Source organism: Bombus fervidus, chromosome 14 (assembly GCF_041682495.2).
Source record: "Bombus fervidus isolate BK054 chromosome 14, iyBomFerv1, whole genome shotgun sequence".
Lineage (NCBI taxonomy): Eukaryota > Metazoa > Arthropoda > Insecta > Hymenoptera > Apidae > Bombus > Bombus fervidus.
In genome coordinates, this window is record NC_091530.1 from 7,678,314 (window position 1) to 7,696,292 (window position 17,979).

Below are 17,979 nucleotides of genomic sequence, written 5' to 3' on the forward strand. Positions count from 1 at the left end.
TGATAAACGCGTTACGTGTCTTTTTGACATTTCCTTAGAAAAGGTATAGGATGAATAACTACTGCCAAGGGAAGGAAAGAGAAAGAGACAAACGAATTACGCCCCTATAGAGATTTCACAGGACCCCAAAAATATCGTGTTTTTTGATGGTTCATATAGACCTCTTTCGATCACTATCTTGTAAGCTGCGAAAGAAAATCACAACAGAAAAAGTACGGTTCTTGCAACGCGTGGACACGCGACAACGTCAATAATAAGAAAAGAATGACTGTACAAGACCATCCTTATCATTGGCTTGTCCTTTAACCGACAAAAACTACCATCATCGATGAGACGTTGCCGATCGAATTGTCGTCAAACAGTATGAGGCCGACACTTGAGTATCATCGTGAAGGAGGAATCCTTTCTCAGAAGCTTGGCGTGATAATTACATTACGCTATCCGATAAGGAATCCTATTAATTTTTGATCATGTTAATTAATTTCTATCTTTTCTGCTTAGACCGGTATATATATTGTATATATTTTATTTACCGCAGGGGTCGAGAGAGCGCGCAAGAATGAAAAAAAACAATTTCATTCAGTATTTGTGTTTTTTCTTTTATACGACTTGCAGATGAATGACTAAAAAAGTAACGAATCACAATGTACATTGAAACAATTAAGACAATGTACTCTGAAAAAAAGATAAAGAGGGAAAAAATGGGAATGTTGATTCCAATCATTAACATTACAATCCTTTAACAGCATCTTTAAGATGCAGGCAACTGCAATTTTGAAAAAAAGAATACTGAAAAAAACAAGAAATTACTTGGATTTTGAATATTATTCTTATCTATAACGGTATGAAGTAGTCCATTTAGTGTTCAAAGTATTTTATTAGTTCTAATGTACTGACTAAAGCATCGTTCTATCTGCTAATTTTTTTAATTTAGATACTTTCTTCTTTTTTGTTCTTTTTTTACCTTCATATACCCCCTGCTACTTTATTTTTCTTTTTTCTCTATTTTCTGTTTATACTGGCTTCTCGCGGTAATGAATTTGATAATTGACTCACATAAAAAATTAAGAATGAGAGAAAAAAAGGAAGACAACACATTATATGACGCAAAATTGTTTTCTTTTCTTCTTTCCGACCAACAGCGCACCGCTAACTGCAGAATATAGTATGGAAATTCCTTGTGAAATCTTAAGAAAATGAATAAATTTAATTTGAAAAGAAACAACAAATTTATTTCATTCGTTTCTAACCTATAAAGTCTCACATGTTGTATACCACTTTTCGATTAAAGTTAATCTTTCGATAAAATTTTATAATAATATGATTAATTAATGGTCACATTCTATGTGTATATAAATAGTTTTTATTTAACAACAAAATCTAAATTACAAAAATTTGATATTATCGCCTTAAAATTTTGTATAACATGTGCGTAGAATTGACAAAAAACGAGATTATGGATTTCCAGTTGAGCAAAAGAAGATACTTAACACTATTTAGTTTTCATTTTATATCAGTTACAAAAATAGGTAAATTAATTAGAAAAATATATTAGGCCTGCCAATATACATATGACATACATTGTTTACGCTAATCATTCGAAAATTGGACTAAATCGTTCAGTACATACGAAAGAAAAATTTGACAAAAATAATTACTTTTTTTCTTTAACAAATCGTTAATTTTAATATTTGATTTATAAATAACATATTTCAATTTGCACAGGCCCAAAGATTGTACACAGCATTTCACAGGTTTTATACTGTTAACACAGCCTTATGTTTTTATTATACATTATGTTAAATATCTAATATGTTATTTTTCATATGAAAGACTAGTCAAAATGAGACTAGAACTGGAATAAAAGATTTTTAATTCTTTTTAAATTGAAAATAGGAACTTTAATGATTGATTCACCTTAGAAGAAACGCTATTGCAAATATAATAATATATAATATACTAGTGATGTTCAGTCTACTTGTAAATTTTTTTAATATATAATTATTTATAGAGAATATTTTTTCTTCAACAAGTACATATCGGGTAGAATACGTGAATCACGAAGTAAAGACGAAAGTAATTTATTTTTTTGGCACATGATATAAATAATCGGAATTTAATCATTAATGTTAATAAGATGACCAATTGATTTTAACTAATCTTTTGCTGTTATTGTTGACAATATTGATGTACATCTAGTTAACATCTTTTTTTTTTATTTTTATATTTTTTTTATTTTTTCCTTTTCTCGAACAATAATTTTTTATCTTTTTTGCTTTTTAATTTTTTTTCATTATCTCAAGGAGATATTTTTTAAAATGCTTTTTTATGTGTAAATTTAAGTTCTCTATGTTTATTAAATTAAGAATAAGTACTTTTCATCTTGCATATAAATATTTTATATAGTCGAAAGAAAATTCGATGACGTGTCATTCTTCTAATTTTACATATATGCTTTTTTCTTTCATTTTTTACATTGCATTGAACCCATTTTGATTTTTACTAGAAGTAATTCTCAAGGGCAATTAAGACCTTTGCATCATACTTTTTAGATCAATAGGAGGCTACGTATCGAATAAATTATAGTAGCCTATAAGTGTAAGGCACCGTATTTTCGTATTTAAGAATTTTGAAAAAGAGAAAAAAAACTTTATATATAAAAACGCATATGAACCGAAGTGAACTTGAAAAGATTCTGAAAACGATAATAATGTTTTTGTACAAAAAAAAGTGTTTCATTCATATACATACAATTGCTACTATCGAATATTCGATTTGATTTAGGATCATTTTATATCGAGTCGCGGATGCCATTGCATTTTCATATTAAATGTTTAAAGGAAGTTTATGAATATTCTATTTTTATTGCATTAGAGCTCTCTGTAAGAAGTTTTATATGTTTATAAAAAGCAAATAAAACAGAAACGAAACAAGACAAGAGAAAAACTCGAGCTTATAAACGCAACAGATGAGCCGTTGCACGAAAGCGCAGGCTATTATCACAAGATACGAGCATATTAGCTCTAGGTAAGTGTAAAATTACCTCATTGTACTCTTTTATCTCAAGTGGTATCAGTCGAATTGCCTCGAATTATATCGAAAGAGGCCAATTGCAAAAATAAACCGTTTTTCAAATATAAAATTATACTAGATAATGTGAGTATTTTTGTACCGGCCTGCACAAACGTGATTACGTCACGATATAGGGTGAAGTAGAATCCACCTTGATGAATATCCTGGCTAAATCATGATGCTCTTTTAAGTTTTGGTATGTACAATCAAAGACGTGTTTAATCCTTGCAAAAACATCAGGATCATAAACTGATCTAGCAGTGTTAGTTAGATCGAATGGTTCTGTAAATATGTAGAAATTCCATGAGTACAGAACATCTTTTTTTCTCTAGTAGTTTTTAAATTATCATATAACTCACCTTCGATACATAGATATTTCCATTGATGAGGGTCATTTTTATAAGATCGTGCCCTTCGACATTCTTCTATTGCTATTTTATTTGCCAGCCGAACTGATATCGCATACTGATTGAAACTGATTGAATTTTATTTTATTTAAACTTTTATTTTATGGAAATATACTCTAATATATATATATATATATATCTTTTTTGTACTTACTCGAACATGACGTAATAACGAAAAAATTCCACAAACAATTCCCCTAAAGTTTGTCGATTCTTAGGCCGAAGTATGGAAACTGGAATGTTCAATTCTTCTTGGATATCTATGCAATGAATGTCTGTATGTGGTGCGAATTTGCCCTTATAAAGTGAATGTAAACATGGTAAAACTGGTGGATTAACACCACCTAAAAAAAGAATAAAGAATATATATATATATATATTAGTATCATACAATGTAAATCCAATACATACACTGCAAAAAATGAATGACCATAAGAACTAAGGAATAACTGGATATTGTCATGTTCTTGGCATCGTTGATATTCTGAGATTGAGCCCAAAGTTTAACCACAAGTACTAATGGTCTCACCCTCCAATCAACTGCAAAATAGTGAAAATAATTTCAGAAATTAAAACACTGTACATAAACAAAATATCTTTTATATAATAATCATCTTACTCCGAGAATAACAGTAAAGAAGATGAGTATTCCGAATGCCAACAGCGTTATTACAATTTAAATCAACTTCTAAATTTTGTATTGAATCGTAGAACTTTAGAATTGGCACCTTTGCTTGTATAAGTTCTAATTGTTCTATAAAATCTGTTAGTACAAAAAGGTTATTTGATTAATTCGAATTGATATAAAATTAATATCTGCTACCCAATGTGAAACTAATACTTAAACTAACATACCACATCTCTTAAGGCATTTTAATATTTGTTCTAAATGCCCAATAGCCTCGTTCCTTTGATCCATTTCTGTATGCCTCACTAAAAGGCACATGTCAACATCACTATTATCAGACCCAAAACCATTCATCGTAGAGCCAACCAAGAATAAACCATATTTTGGAAAAGCAGTCTGAAAATGATTACCTCAACTTAAATATCCATTCATAGGTAAACGAGTCAGAATCAAATAGTCATATATTACCTTAATATAAACATAAAGATATCTCCAAAGCATCATCTTGTTCCTATAAACGATCTCAGTCTGTTGATTTAACATAAATTTTGACCAGATTTCTTTCGAAAGTCTATCCCAAATCGATCCAATAAGTAAGTCGTCCGGTGTACGAGTTACTTCAACTAAATGTGATCTAGCTAAAAATCGATCTGGAGCAATTCCGTATCTAGGAAACACATGATAATTGGGCGATAAGAATCCCATGTATCTTTTATTTCTAGGTGATCTTTGAGGAGGTGGACTGTTCCTTCCTAGAATTATAATTTATTTCTGAAGTATAATTTATTTCTTATTCATTTAGTGTATTATCAATATGAACATACCTGAATGATACCTTCTTTTATTCTGATACGTTTGTACTTGACTCCTAGATGTTGACATAGTAGCGGGATAGCAATTAATAGATCTTTGATTCTGATAATATTGGTGCATAGGACTATTTGAAATTATACCATATTGCACTACTCTGTTGTTTGTAACACTACTTGGAAGTATCTTGTGTGATTTTCTGTAAGAGAATAATTTCCTGATTTTTATATATTGAAAAATGATATTACCTATAACCGATCTAATTGTTTTTTATTTATTTAAATGAATAATACTCACTTCATACTTTGTTCTACCGAGGAAATTACAGAATCTCGTTCATCCGAGCTCTCTGTTCGACTGCTATCGATGTGATGTTTATTCGGTGTGGGAGATCGTGAACTGAAGCCGCTATCACTGCCGTATTTTTCGTTATTTACGAAAGACTCTCGAAAGGAAGTTCTTTTACTCAATTTATTATACCAGTTTGATTTTTTATTTGCCAAACCATTATTGTTTGGTCTAAAAGTAAAATGTGGAGAAGGTATAAGAGATGTGTTGTTGGATGTATTTACATGTCTCTGCCAGTGTCCTCGTTGTGTGCCATTATTTGACTGCATATAATCCACATGCCTTAAAGATGGTATCTCAACCCCCATCAATAGCTCCAATGGATAAGATCCTGTCTGCAAGAATACCGCTTGTACTCAAAAGCATTTAATCCATTATTGGAATACATTAATATTTAGAAATTTGTTATATATAATAAACTTAAGAACATACTTGAATCATATGTCTGTTCTGAGAGCAAGCATCTGTGTGATATTTCATATATTCTGCTTGATGGAATGCACTTGCACCATGAATGTGCATTGTATGTGGTTGAATTGGTGGACACTGTCCATTTGCCTGTTGGCCACCCATTATCTGCACCATTATTTGTGGTGGATACACAGTATGATACATAGTCAAAATAAATATATAAAATGCTACAAAATATAGTACTTAAATCTAGAGGAACTTTTGTACTTCTTAACAAGGCAAGTATTATACTATATAATGCACTAAATACGTGAGTATTATTTACATAAATTTGTAATAAATTTTGATTTGAAAATAAAATTCATTAACAAAAAAATATAGCTATACATTTATCATTCACAAATTCAACCTTTTCCTGTTGTATTTTTTCATTGGATATATAGAATATATCTAAACATTTTAAATATAATTTGTAAAGAAATAAGTTAAATTAATGCAAAATATTAACTGTTTGAGTAATAGTCGAACAAATAACATAAATTCCAGGAGAACACTTCAAATATAAACCATGTATCTTATATTTTAATATATCTCATTTCTCTACGACCTTCAATAAATTCCCTTCTAATTATTTGAACATGAACTCGATTCTCTTATTGTATCTCGTTTATTATTATTTAATTTCAACAGTAGATAGTACTTTTGGTCGGCCGTTGTGACGTTTAAATATTGAACACTTCTATTTTTCGAATTCTTAGCAAAGGGTCTAAATTCACGACTTGCAAAGTGCATTCCTGAAAACACAAAAGAATCATTAACAAAATTCATCATCGATTCGAATATAATAATTTTACTACTAATTCTTGTATACCAATCTATGTATCTATATAATATTTACTACGTAAAAATTTTCTATATTATAGGTTAGACACTGATATGTAATAACACTACATAATTAGAAAATTGTCTCTAAACACGTAACGATGATTATAGATTATATTTAATACACAGAGGTACCACAATCAGTTATATTTGATACGAATCATATACAGAAAAAAACTACCTATCGTGTAAATAACAGGAAAAATGGTTAGTTAAGAAAAGTAAAAAAATTAGAAGAATCGGTAAACCGATAAAGACGATGCAACAACAGTGACCAAAATTATGGACAATTATAGACTAGCATTAGCATTCACCGTCATTTTAATAATATAATCAGAAATTGATGATATACCTATTCTGAGTCGCCATGTTACAAAGATCTGTTCTCGATCTAACGCGATATTTCTCTAAGAAAAAAACCCACGGATCTGTAATTCCTGATCGTTCTCAAGTGATTAATAGAGAACGATATGATATTCAAAAGTGCCTTGGTCTCACGATTGTATCTCCCGCCGGAATCCACTAAATGATATACGGTCTTCAAAACAACGAAATACGTATTTTCCTGCGGTGATCACGTCTTAGGGATTTGCACGAGAGTCTTGACACTTCTAACGCATTCCGACTTACTAAACTTGCCCGTTTAAATTTTCGAATTCTTCCATGTAATAAACGTTTTTCGACTTGACACTAGATATTTACGAAACGCAACGTCAGATGGCATTAGAAGAAATCGTGACTTACCAAAGGAGCAATGAGAAAAGTTGCCGATCGTTCGATTATTTTATCTATAATTAGACTACCGGATGTTATGCATTTATTAAAGAGTAGAAGTATATAGAATTTACGTATAATATATAAAATTCAAAATAAAATATAATATAAAATGTGCAAAGTTATGACTAGACTGCGGATATGCAAATTTATATTTTTATGAACATAATTAAAAAAGAATTTAAATAAAGATTCGTTTTACCTATGAAAATATATATATTTTACTTTGGATATTCTATACGTCTTTATGTGTTGTATCAATTCTGTGTAGTTTTGCATCTTTAAATTTTGTATTAATCATAAGAATTTGCAATCTACTTATAACACTTACAAAGCGTTCAGAAAAATATGAATTTGCATAAACATTTGTAATCTACTTATAATAAGAAGGAAAATAGTAGTAAATTCATTTAGTTGAATGTATATTTCATGCTTCTTTTTGTTATCAGTTTATCCATATATGGAATAAGTCGTTATACTGTAATAATATATGAGATGAAATTTGTATTAACACATACATTCTCGTTTAATGTATGTCAAAATGCATGCAAATTGAAATTTTATCTGATATTTGTTTCATAGATTTGTCTTATAACTGTAATATAAAATGGCAGCCATATTGTTAATTCTTATAAATATTTTATTGAGAGAGTGGATGAAGATTGGATATCTAATTATATTTCTTTTATACGTCTTCTTAATTATATATGTAAAAATTGTAAATAGTTTCGTTCATCTATCTTTTTTATTTGCCAATTACTGTAAAAATTTCATGCAAAAGTGAAATATCTCGTATAAAATCACTAAACTGAAAAAAAAGAAAATGAATACTCCTCTACAGAGAACAAGGACTGGAATTCATGTAGAAGTGCGTTTTACCCTGCAATAGCACTCTAACCTCATAGCACTTTGCATCTAGAATTTGTATTATTACATTGTTTTCGATACTTCTGTTTAAACCTTACTTCATAAAATGCTATGATTCGGTACGATTTAGGTGGATGAAGAATACTGTTTCCTGAGCCTTTGAAATTCTATCTCTTTCTGTAAATACTCTTTAACAAATGGATGTTCCAAATGTGAATCTTTCAGTTGACTCAAATAACGATTAGCAACTTCAGGCGGCTTTCCCATATGCTGAGAAAGGACAATCATATTGATTAAAGTGTCTGGATTGTTACTATCTTTGTCCAAAGATTCTTGCAAAGCTGTTTCAGCTTCTTCGTATTTAGCTAGCCCAATGAAACAAGTAGCTTGACCATTTAATAGCATACTCGTACTGGAATGTTTATCTATCATATCCTAAAATCATAATACATTAATAAATTGCCTTCTAACTGAACATTTCATGCAATACATATATGATCGTACTTGAAATATGTAATAAGCATCTTGTAACTTATCTCCGCCACTGCTTATATTTAGCCATGCCTGTGCTAGTTGTGTCAGAGTCGCATCATCATCTTTCTCCTGCATAGTTAGCAACTCTTTTTTTGCGAGATCTAACCGATCCATTTTTAAGTAAATCTGTAGCGTTAGGGCTAGACATTCTAAGTGATCTACATTACGAAGTATCCTAAGTGCCGCCTCTAAGTTCTTTTCGTGATAATAGATGGTTGCAGCAACGATTAGGAAGTTATGATTATCATAATCAGCGCGGTTGGTCGCTTGTTGCAATTCGGTGACAATCGCCTCTCTGCGAGCAGGATTCGCAAAATAATCCGCCAACATTTTCAGTGGTTGTAAATCAGGAGGGGAAGAATTATTAATTTCATCTAGCACAACACGGAATTTTCGTTGCGCTATGTACGCACGATAGAGGAATACATCTCGTTCCATCGTCACCTCTGGCGAAGATGACTATAAAAACAAAAAATGATATTAACATTCTATTTTAAGTACCTAGAATTTATTTTTAACATGTATGGATAAAAATTAGATTAGCATCATGGAAATAAAGAGTAAAATAATTCGTTTTGATGGTATTGCAAAAAATACCTTTAATAAAGAGAAGAAGCACGGATATCGTTTCAAGGAAATGTACTTTGAACAAACAAACCTTTATTTTTTGTGCTTCGTTGATACATTGCTGATAGTTTCCAATATAAAAGTGATTTTTCACGTCGAAAAGTTCGTCGACGTCTGCTTGCTGCTGACGTGCCATCTTGTCATTTCGGTAATACTGTTTCATTCAGCTACGTGTTCCGGTTTTCAAAAATCGTGTACTGCAATACCGACTACTTCGTTCCATGAGAATAATTCAATTTTATATATTTTTTCAATTTGATCATTTTTTTCCAAATTTTAAGGTTAGTTTTTTCTTTTAACTTAGACGAGTTAATTCAAGTATACGTTCTTCGATTTTAAATACAGTTTCGTGCATTAATGATTAAATTTAGTATTTTCTGTTTATCGTATCCTTAACATATTTTCTGGAATGTCTGTTTTTAAATATCGTAAAAAATTGTAAAATAGAATATATGCAAATATATTAATTATATTGTATACAAACGATTGTGTATACGAATTATAAATTATTATTTCAAAAGTCATAATACAATTTGTTTTGTCATTGAGCTAGTAAATGAGACAATTGCAATGGCTTCATTATAGTATTCTACGCCTATACATATTAAGTTATTTATCGCATTAATGGTACATTCTTTTTTAATTGTTTAAGCGATGTAATTTTTCGTATCTTTAAGATCTTTTTTATTTTTAGGTTAAGCATTGTGATAGTTTACAGCATAAAATGCAGTTTACAGCAATGAACTTTATAAAGTAAGATAAACAATTTTATTGGGATATGAGAGGACATTATCATATATAAATTTTATAAACTATTATATATACCAATTTCTGTATGACCCAAAAATTACAATTAGTTTTATTTTAAACTTTGTCTTCTTCTATTGGATGCTATAAAGCTGCTATTGGTGAACGTAAAATAAGATATTCTTTTTTTTTACCAAATATATGAAAAAGTTAATTTAAATAACAATTAAAAATGGATGTTAGTACACTATTTAAAGTAAGCGTGCAAACTGTTAGTCTTCGTAACAAAGCATTAGGAATTAATGATAATACACGGAACCTAAAAAGGGCAAAGAATAAAAGTGCCTTTTTTATTAAAGCTCAAGGTGTTGTTGCACAAATTTCCAAATTACGTGAATTCCTATTGGAAAACCGTAAAGCATACCTAAACTTTTCAAACTATTTGTCAAATGTACCAAGTATGTCAGATGGAGATCGTGATAAAATCGATATTGGTGCACAAAAAATAATGAGTACTTGTTCTCAATTAATCAAGGATTTAAGAAGAGAAATAGCAGGTTCTGAAGTTTCTCCACAAAACTTAGAACACAGAGAAATTATGTTATTATTAATTGAGGATTACCTAAAGAATGTTTGTAAGATCTACTCAGAACAGAAAGCAATACAAGTAAAAAGAGCGATAGAGGTAAGAAAAATTGCCAAACTAGAGTTGGATACAAAGCCTATCAAACAGATACAACCTAAAGTGGAAAAACCTAGCTTAAACACAAATGAAACTGAAGATAAGGAAAATAAAATTGATTCTAATAAATCTAGTGCTATGAAAATACAAGAAATGAATGGTGATGTAAATTCACTGATGTATGAAGAAAAAATATCGCCTGAGGATATACAGACCTTAGAGGCAGAAAACAAGCAACTATATAATGAACTTAACACATTAACGGAAGAAGTGAAACAAATAGAAAGTAAAGTTGTACATATAGCAGAACTTCAAGAAATATTCACAGAAAAAGTATTGGATCAAGACAAGGACTTAGATCGTTTAATGACGAATGTCGTTGGATCGACGGAAAATGTAAAAGATGCTAATGAGCAAATTAGGCAAGCGATTCAAAGGAATGCCGGGCTTCGAGTGTGGATTCTTTTCTTTCTTCTAGTTATGTCATTCTCTCTGTTATTTCTTGATTGGTATAATCCTTAAAATAAAGAAGTGAATGTGTTATTTTATTATAATTGTTTGTACATATTCCTGAAGGTCGTTGTACTATATGTGAAATACTAATATGCATAATACTTATATGTCCTACTAGATTGTTAATGAAAATGAACAAAATATTTGCCAAAATATGTCACTGTATTTTATCCCCAAACATTTTACATAATAGCTACATCTTACATAATAAAATTTGTAGTATATATTTACTTATATATACACATTCGCACATGTGCAACTGCCACATACAATTTCTTCTCTTTTTTCTTTTTTTTGTTGTCCTATTGATATTTGGTTTAACAGAAAGTCATTCTGTAAATTAATGAAAATATCGCAAACGCTCATATAAGATACATTCTCTTGTACCTTTTATCACTTAAAGATCATTTATGCTATCTTACTTTGAAGTATTTAGAGGCAACCTGCTTGATATTTGTTTTTTTACTGAACATATACCCGCTATGAATAAGTAATAAGAGTTCTATAAATTCCTTACTGATGGGATATATATCCAGTACATAAAAAGTGTAATGTAAATAGGTTTTACGATCTGTCACTATAATTTTATGTAAAAAAATATTTACAGGATACACCACCCATTATTAACTTTGATTTACAGAGTTATTTTAATATTTGCTGTGAATTTCTCAAATAAAAACTAATAAACTCAAATTAGAACCATGTCTTAATACAAAAATAATTCTTATAGCAAACTGCCTATTTCCTGATAACGCAAAGTTTGTCTTGTTTTTTAGAAACAAATAATTACCTATGTAAATATGAGGAGAAAATTGCTCTTGAAATATAATAATAATTCGTGTATAATTAAATGCGTTGTTTGATTATAGTGAATGAGCTAATATGGAAAAAACAATATCCAGTTATTTACAACATTAATGTAAATATGAATTATTATTAGATTTCTAGTTATATTATATTTGTATATCTTTTTGCCTCTCGCAAAACGATACTTAAAACAATCTTGTCAGCATAAAAAATTTTGATGTAAATGAAATAATAATATGGAATCGCATAAATTGCGATTATAAATTAATTATGGAACGTTTTTTAAAATTTTTGTTTACAATTCATTTGCTTTTTGCTTTCTTTTTTTACAAAAGTCATTTTTGATCTAGAATTTTATTTATACAAAATGTTACAAAATTCTAACTCTACCTTTTTTTTAAAGTGATAAACAATACGGCGTAATAAGCATATGTAAGTTCTGTATAATAAGAAATCACAAAAAGAGAAATCTTTACACCAAATATTCATACAGTATACAGTGTTATTATATAAAACATGTTTCAATATTTTTGAACATAAACTAACTTTACATAACATATTTCATTTAAGGATCTTAATTTAATTCTTCTATCAGACACCTATCAAAAGATTTTTAACACTGGAAAACTATTAAAATAATAGTTTTAAACTAGTAGTAGTACTTTGCAATTGATAAATGTATAAACAAATAGATGTGCTTTAAAGTGTCTGACAACGAGAGAAATAATATTTTCCACTTATCAAATATATTTAGAATGATACAGTAAAAGTAAGAGATTTTTGTAATTTACAAAAACAGGATCTCACCTGCTTCCGAGATAATAGATGTAAATTCTCGATCATTTAATGTACCAAATTTTTTTTATAATTATATTTATAACGAACACTTGCATCATACGGACAAAATTTCCCTTCTATCAAACATTGGACAATCCATGTTGTAGAAAGTAATGGAATTTGTAGTTTATTAGCCTTCTCCACTGCCCAGGATGGGCACAAACTATTTGTAAGAACTACAGTTCCTTGTACAAAACTTTCCATTACATCTAAAGATTGATAAAAAGTCTTATTTAGTCTCAATGCTTAATATTATATTTTCAATTTACAAAGTTTTCATCATAAAAAATTTTCATACCTGCTTTGTCCGCTAATATAATAACAGCACCTGCGTTTTCACAAATTTGGCGCCAAAATGGAGCAAATTGTTTTTCAGACTCTACAACTGGAATTATCACAACAACCTGAGTCAATGGTTTGTTGCTTTGTCTTTGGAACATTTCAATATATGAATTTTTATCCAAGCTCCATCCCGCTGGTAATCCATCTTCTGCTGGATTTACAAACTTTCCCTGTAAAATACGACAATTATAAGCTACAAAAATAATAAATTTTTGTATAAGACTACTAGAATTACAATACGTACCTCCTGACAACATCTTATTATCCAATTATGATTATAAGCGGGTATACCAACCGAAAGACACAACAGAGTCTTCGCAGTTGTGTTTGGCACGTTCGTTATTAGTTTTGTATTTTTGTACTCGTCTTGAGGGATTTCACTGAAGTCAGTGTAGACTTTTCCGCCACCTGCCACTATTTGTTTGTTTAATCTATCTCTTATAAAAGGCTTTTTTGACCATTCTATCTCATCTTCTGTTCCTGGATCTGAATCTTTATCATCTTGAAATCGATCGATAGTCTCTACAGATGCGCAGGTAAGAAGGAAAGACATGCCTTTAAATAGATTCGAATCTGTACGCGGAATTGGACCAAACATTGCAATGGTTTCTTCATCGTCTACTTTTTTTTTACTTCTCGATTTGCTTTTAATTCGATTTTGTGGTCCTTTTACAACTTGCTCATACGGGGTTCCAATTATTTCAGGTTGTACTCCAATAGAAAAGACTTCGTCCTTTACAGAAACATTAGAGTCGCTGGAAACGCCATCGCTTTCAAAGGGTACCTTCTTCTCTTTTTTAATCGAAGACGTTACACCCGATACAGATGGTTCTACTTCAATTTTATTTGTAGGAGTCTGAATTAGTTTAGATCTAGGAGTAGAAAAACTGGGAGTGGCGATTCGTTTCGAACGTCTTTTTCCATCAACCATATTATCTAATGTTATTTGCCCTAAATGCTTTGGCGTAGATGGAAGACTTTGATTCCCCAAATTGATTTCTTCTTTCAACACTTGAGCTTGGTCAGCTGATAAAGAAAGATCCTTAATTTGAACTTCTAGCTTTTCTCCTTCGTCTGTCTCTACTGTGTAATATACTTCGTTATTTACAATCTCAACATTGACGATTATACCGCACGATCCATAATCGTAATTCTTGGTAGCGGCATACACGGATAGACCCTCTTTCAAAACTTTCGGTATCGGTATAACAAAGTCTTCTATAAGTACTTTATTTTTTCCATCATAAAAGTTTACCTTATATTTCGTCTTTATTTTATCGATAACTGTACCGGGATAATAATTATTGTCGGACCATTTAGCGAATACATCCTTACCAATTAATTCATCTGTTATCATATACGATTCGGATTTCGTTGAAACATTCATAATGCTCGATATATTATCCGTATGTTCCGTTTTGCTCTTTTTTCTATTCGGTGTATTAATGCTCTCTGCGAGATTTAATACCTTTGAAATCTTGTTCACTCCATTCGACTGATTATCTGACTTGATGCTTTTACTTCTTGGCCTTTTTACTGCTTTGCTCTTCTTTGTGCTTTTAGGAGTTTGTAACTGAACTATGTCTTGTGATACTTCTGGTGTAGAAGACCGAATCTTTTGTAACTGGTCATCTATCCTCTCGTTGCTAACATTGTATGCATCAACTCCAGTGAGTTCGGTATTTGCAAAGTTTAAAATAGTTGTTGTAAGAAGGTGACTGTTTTGCCATTCTTTGCTGAGACGTTCATACGCTTCGTCTATTGCGTGTTTATCATTCAGCGAATGAATATCTTGGCCGTGTCTTTTCACATGTTTCGCCGGTATTCTCGGTAACGAGAAATGTGTACTATCTCTTATCGCAAGCTTGGCTGCTAGTGAAGCGGCACTAGATGCGGAACTTAAGCTGATTGTTGAAGCAAATGAAAGCCTGGAAGGATTTAGTTGATATAATTGCGGGTTACTGTTTACTGATCCAGGAGATGTTTCCTTATTGTCATTCCCAGAAATGTCTGCCAATGAAGCAGATGTATCATTGTTTTTTTGTCTGGTTAAAGTGGACTCTGTAGCAACAGTTTCACATTGCACACCAATGATTTCTTTACTTAGGAATTCCTTTGTACCTTCATCAATGTGTAATAAACATTTCATTCTAACATACATACCAATTTCTTTTTCCATTTGTAAGGCTTTTGTGATAGAACTACTGTGAATCGAGTTCGACTTATTTTTATCATCTACTATAAAAACATCAGGCTCATTGTCACTTACACTTAATAAGTCAGCATGATCGCTGTCTTTAAGTATAGAAATTGATTTAACTTGTTTATTTATATTATGTACGGATGTGGAAATGTTATCTGCTTTATCAAGAACTGGCATATCGTTAAACGTGTCTGATTGTAAACTAGCCGTACTGTCGGTATCGCACTTTTTTGATTCACTACTTCCGTTTACCAATTTGCCACTGGATTTGACCGAATCGAGGGATGATTCTTTGGCATTTTCTACCGATTTATAACTAAATTCGCTACTATTTTTACTGTCGTAACAACTTTTGTATATTGTATCAGACTTTGTATTATCTAGGACATTCTTGCTTTCGGTTTTCCCATCAGAATCTTCTTGAGACGAATCTAATACTATCTTCTCTCCATCCTCATCAATTTCTACTAATTCTTTGGATCTCGGCTTAGCTTCGTGAACAGTAGTTTTATCATATATAAGTTCTATGCTCATTCGTGATGTGGATATGCTCCCAGAACACATATTAGAGTGAGATTCACATACTTCTTTAGACATTGATATTTCTTGAACATTGCTACTGTTTTCTTCTGGACTGATGTTTCTTTTAGGCTCAATACCATTTTCCTTATCTTCTTCTTTTTCACTGTATGTTACCTTACTATCTTTTGCTTCAATTGGTTTAATGATATCTGTATTTTTATTATTCAAATCCGATTTTAGTTTCTCAACTGCAACAGTTTTTAGGGAAGATGTACAGTCCTTCTCTTTTGTTTGAACCTGTATTACTCTATTTTCATTAGATTGTGATACATTTTTTACCTCTGATATCTCTTCATTAAGGTCTCTCTTTGTAATAGCTTGATGTAGTTTTGATGTATCATTAAAATTTTTGTTCTTATCTATTTCGTAATCTTTCATTTCCAATTCTGGGTGGTTTTCATCTCTATCTCTTTCTTTACCTGATATTGACAATTCTACTGTTTCTTTCATGTTGTCATCTTCTCCAACATCCTGAGTTTCTGCAATTATGATATTTGTGGAGCAATTTTTAGGAAATTCATGATGGGAATCATCAGATTTAAACGAATTCCAACTTTCTTCTTCTTCCTGTACTAGTTTCTCAGGCACTGATACATCTTCCCTAGATGCTGTTCTTAAAATTTTTGTAGGTGGTTCATTAAATGAACCAATTTTACGTTTTAGACTTATTATATTAGCACCACCTTGTTTCTTAGATGGTGAAGAAGCTTCAGATGGTGTGCAGTGTATTATTTCTTCATTTTCATCATCAGAAAATTTTTCTTTATTCTCTAAGGTACTACTTTCATCAACCTCTTTCTCCTCTTCTTTTTTAGATGGCTCTATGTTCTGTTTTTCCTTCTCCTTTATAGCTTCAACGTCTTGCGTATCTTCTACTTTTATAACATCATCATTCTGTACATCAAGCTTCGCTATATGCTCAGCCGTTAGTTTTATTTCATTCAAAGTTGATTCTGGGTTATCACCAGAGACAAAAGATAATGTTCTTTCATCTTTTGTATTTTCTAAATTTCGTTGCGATTCATCATCGCTTGTATCTATTAGATGAAAATCTTGACTTTCATTCAAACTATTGGCTTCACTAGATACCATAACCCTGCTCTTTTCAAAACTTTCAGAACATTTATCTTGATTTTCCATTGTACTATTTTCTATCTTTTCTATTTCTGACATATTTTTTACTCCTTTTTTACTAACATACTGGAATTAAAAACATATCAATGAAAATTTATTAATTTAATACCCCTTATGAATAACTCTTAAAGTTATGTTTTTTAAAACGAATAAATTCAAATTGCTAATTCATAAAAATCGAGATAAAGTATAAAAAAAGATCGAAGCGAAATTCAAGGACACCCTATATATCAATACGGTGTTTACAACAAGAATAGAAGGTTACGGCGGGAACATCATGTGATCACGAAAATTTCTCAGAAATCTCAAGTTATAAAAAGTGAAACATACCACAATTGATTACGCACAATGAGGCGTATTTTTTCGGTTGAATTATTTGCACCTCCTTGTTAAAATATTACATTTGCTGTCGAAGATAAATATGTTCGCCGGCCGTCGAAAGCGGGAGCTCATGTATTCCTTCTGCCCGCTACTTTCACACTTCCCCTTTCTAACCTTGTACCTCGTACTCGTCTTGATCACGCACTTCTTTTTGTTACTAACCTCAAAAATTACATTAATATACCGGTCTCCCATAGAAAATACCACGAAAACCCCACTTTTTAGACACAAAGCAATACAGGCCATAAAACGCCATCGCCACTTTTAATAATCATAGATTATGTAATTCTAGATTTGCAGGGTTTCGCGGCTAGGTAACAAGGCACATTTACGAATTGACCAATTGCGTCGCTTCTTACGAGCGGTGTAATGTATATTATGCCGTATAATC

General features: G+C 30.8%; 4 protein-coding genes across 10 annotated transcripts; 1 reads left to right on the plus strand and 3 right to left on the minus strand.

Moving 5' to 3' along the window:
* Nucleotides 1-573: 573 nt before the first annotated feature.
* On the minus strand, nucleotides 574-7,389 carry LOC139994110 (poly(A) RNA polymerase gld-2 homolog A). Of its 5 annotated transcripts, none has more exons than XM_072016454.1 (12): nucleotides 6,911-7,388; nucleotides 6,377-6,470; nucleotides 5,698-5,841; nucleotides 5,215-5,600; nucleotides 4,932-5,134; nucleotides 4,576-4,859; nucleotides 4,335-4,503; nucleotides 4,099-4,242; nucleotides 3,891-4,019; nucleotides 3,634-3,823; nucleotides 3,432-3,547; nucleotides 574-3,354 (listed from the first exon to the last, which is right to left on the minus strand). In XM_072016454.1, exons 3-12 carry the CDS (start codon nucleotides 5,836-5,838, stop codon nucleotides 3,191-3,193), a joined length of 1,926 nt encoding a protein of 641 aa, XP_071872555.1. In that variant the 5' UTR covers nucleotides 5,839-5,841; nucleotides 6,377-6,470; nucleotides 6,911-7,388; the 3' UTR covers nucleotides 574-3,190. The 5 variants fall into 5 exon arrangements, with proteins under 5 accessions (XP_071872555.1, XP_071872556.1, XP_071872552.1 ...); XM_072016455.1 differs by lacking the exon at nucleotides 6,911-7,388 and adding an exon at nucleotides 6,548-6,848; XM_072016451.1 differs by having other exon boundaries at nucleotides 5,698-6,470; nucleotides 6,911-7,389.
* Nucleotides 7,390-7,737: 348 nt separating this feature from the next.
* Epsiloncop (coatomer subunit epsilon) lies at nucleotides 7,738-9,551 on the minus strand. The gene is made up of 3 exons (XM_072016507.1): nucleotides 9,392-9,551; nucleotides 8,704-9,192; nucleotides 7,738-8,634 (listed from the first exon to the last, which is right to left on the minus strand). The coding sequence occupies exons 1-3, from the start codon at nucleotides 9,521-9,523 to the stop codon at nucleotides 8,326-8,328; spliced, it is 930 nt and encodes a 309-aa protein (XP_071872608.1). The 5' UTR covers nucleotides 9,524-9,551; the 3' UTR covers nucleotides 7,738-8,325.
* Nucleotides 9,385-11,343, plus strand: Syx18 (syntaxin 18). 3 transcript variants are annotated; one of them, XM_072016506.1, is made up of 2 exons: nucleotides 9,385-9,508; nucleotides 10,055-11,343. In XM_072016506.1, the coding sequence occupies exon 2, from the start codon at nucleotides 10,340-10,342 to the stop codon at nucleotides 11,309-11,311; it is 972 nt and encodes a 323-aa protein (XP_071872607.1). In that variant the 5' UTR covers nucleotides 9,385-9,508; nucleotides 10,055-10,339; the 3' UTR covers nucleotides 11,312-11,343. The 3 variants fall into 3 exon arrangements, with proteins under 3 accessions (XP_071872607.1, XP_071872605.1, XP_071872606.1); XM_072016504.1 differs by having other exon boundaries at nucleotides 9,504-9,641; XM_072016505.1 differs by lacking the exon at nucleotides 9,385-9,508 and adding an exon at nucleotides 9,719-9,987.
* Nucleotides 11,344-11,445: 102 nt separating this feature from the next.
* LOC139994100 (uncharacterized) lies at nucleotides 11,446-17,885 on the minus strand. Its single transcript, XM_072016426.1, has 4 exons — nucleotides 17,538-17,885; nucleotides 13,533-17,273; nucleotides 13,245-13,458; nucleotides 11,446-13,155 (listed from the first exon to the last, which is right to left on the minus strand). Exons 2-4 carry the CDS (start codon nucleotides 17,244-17,246, stop codon nucleotides 12,953-12,955), a joined length of 4,131 nt encoding a protein of 1,376 aa, XP_071872527.1. The 5' UTR covers nucleotides 17,247-17,273; nucleotides 17,538-17,885; the 3' UTR covers nucleotides 11,446-12,952.
* Nucleotides 17,886-17,979: the final 94 nt, after the last annotated feature.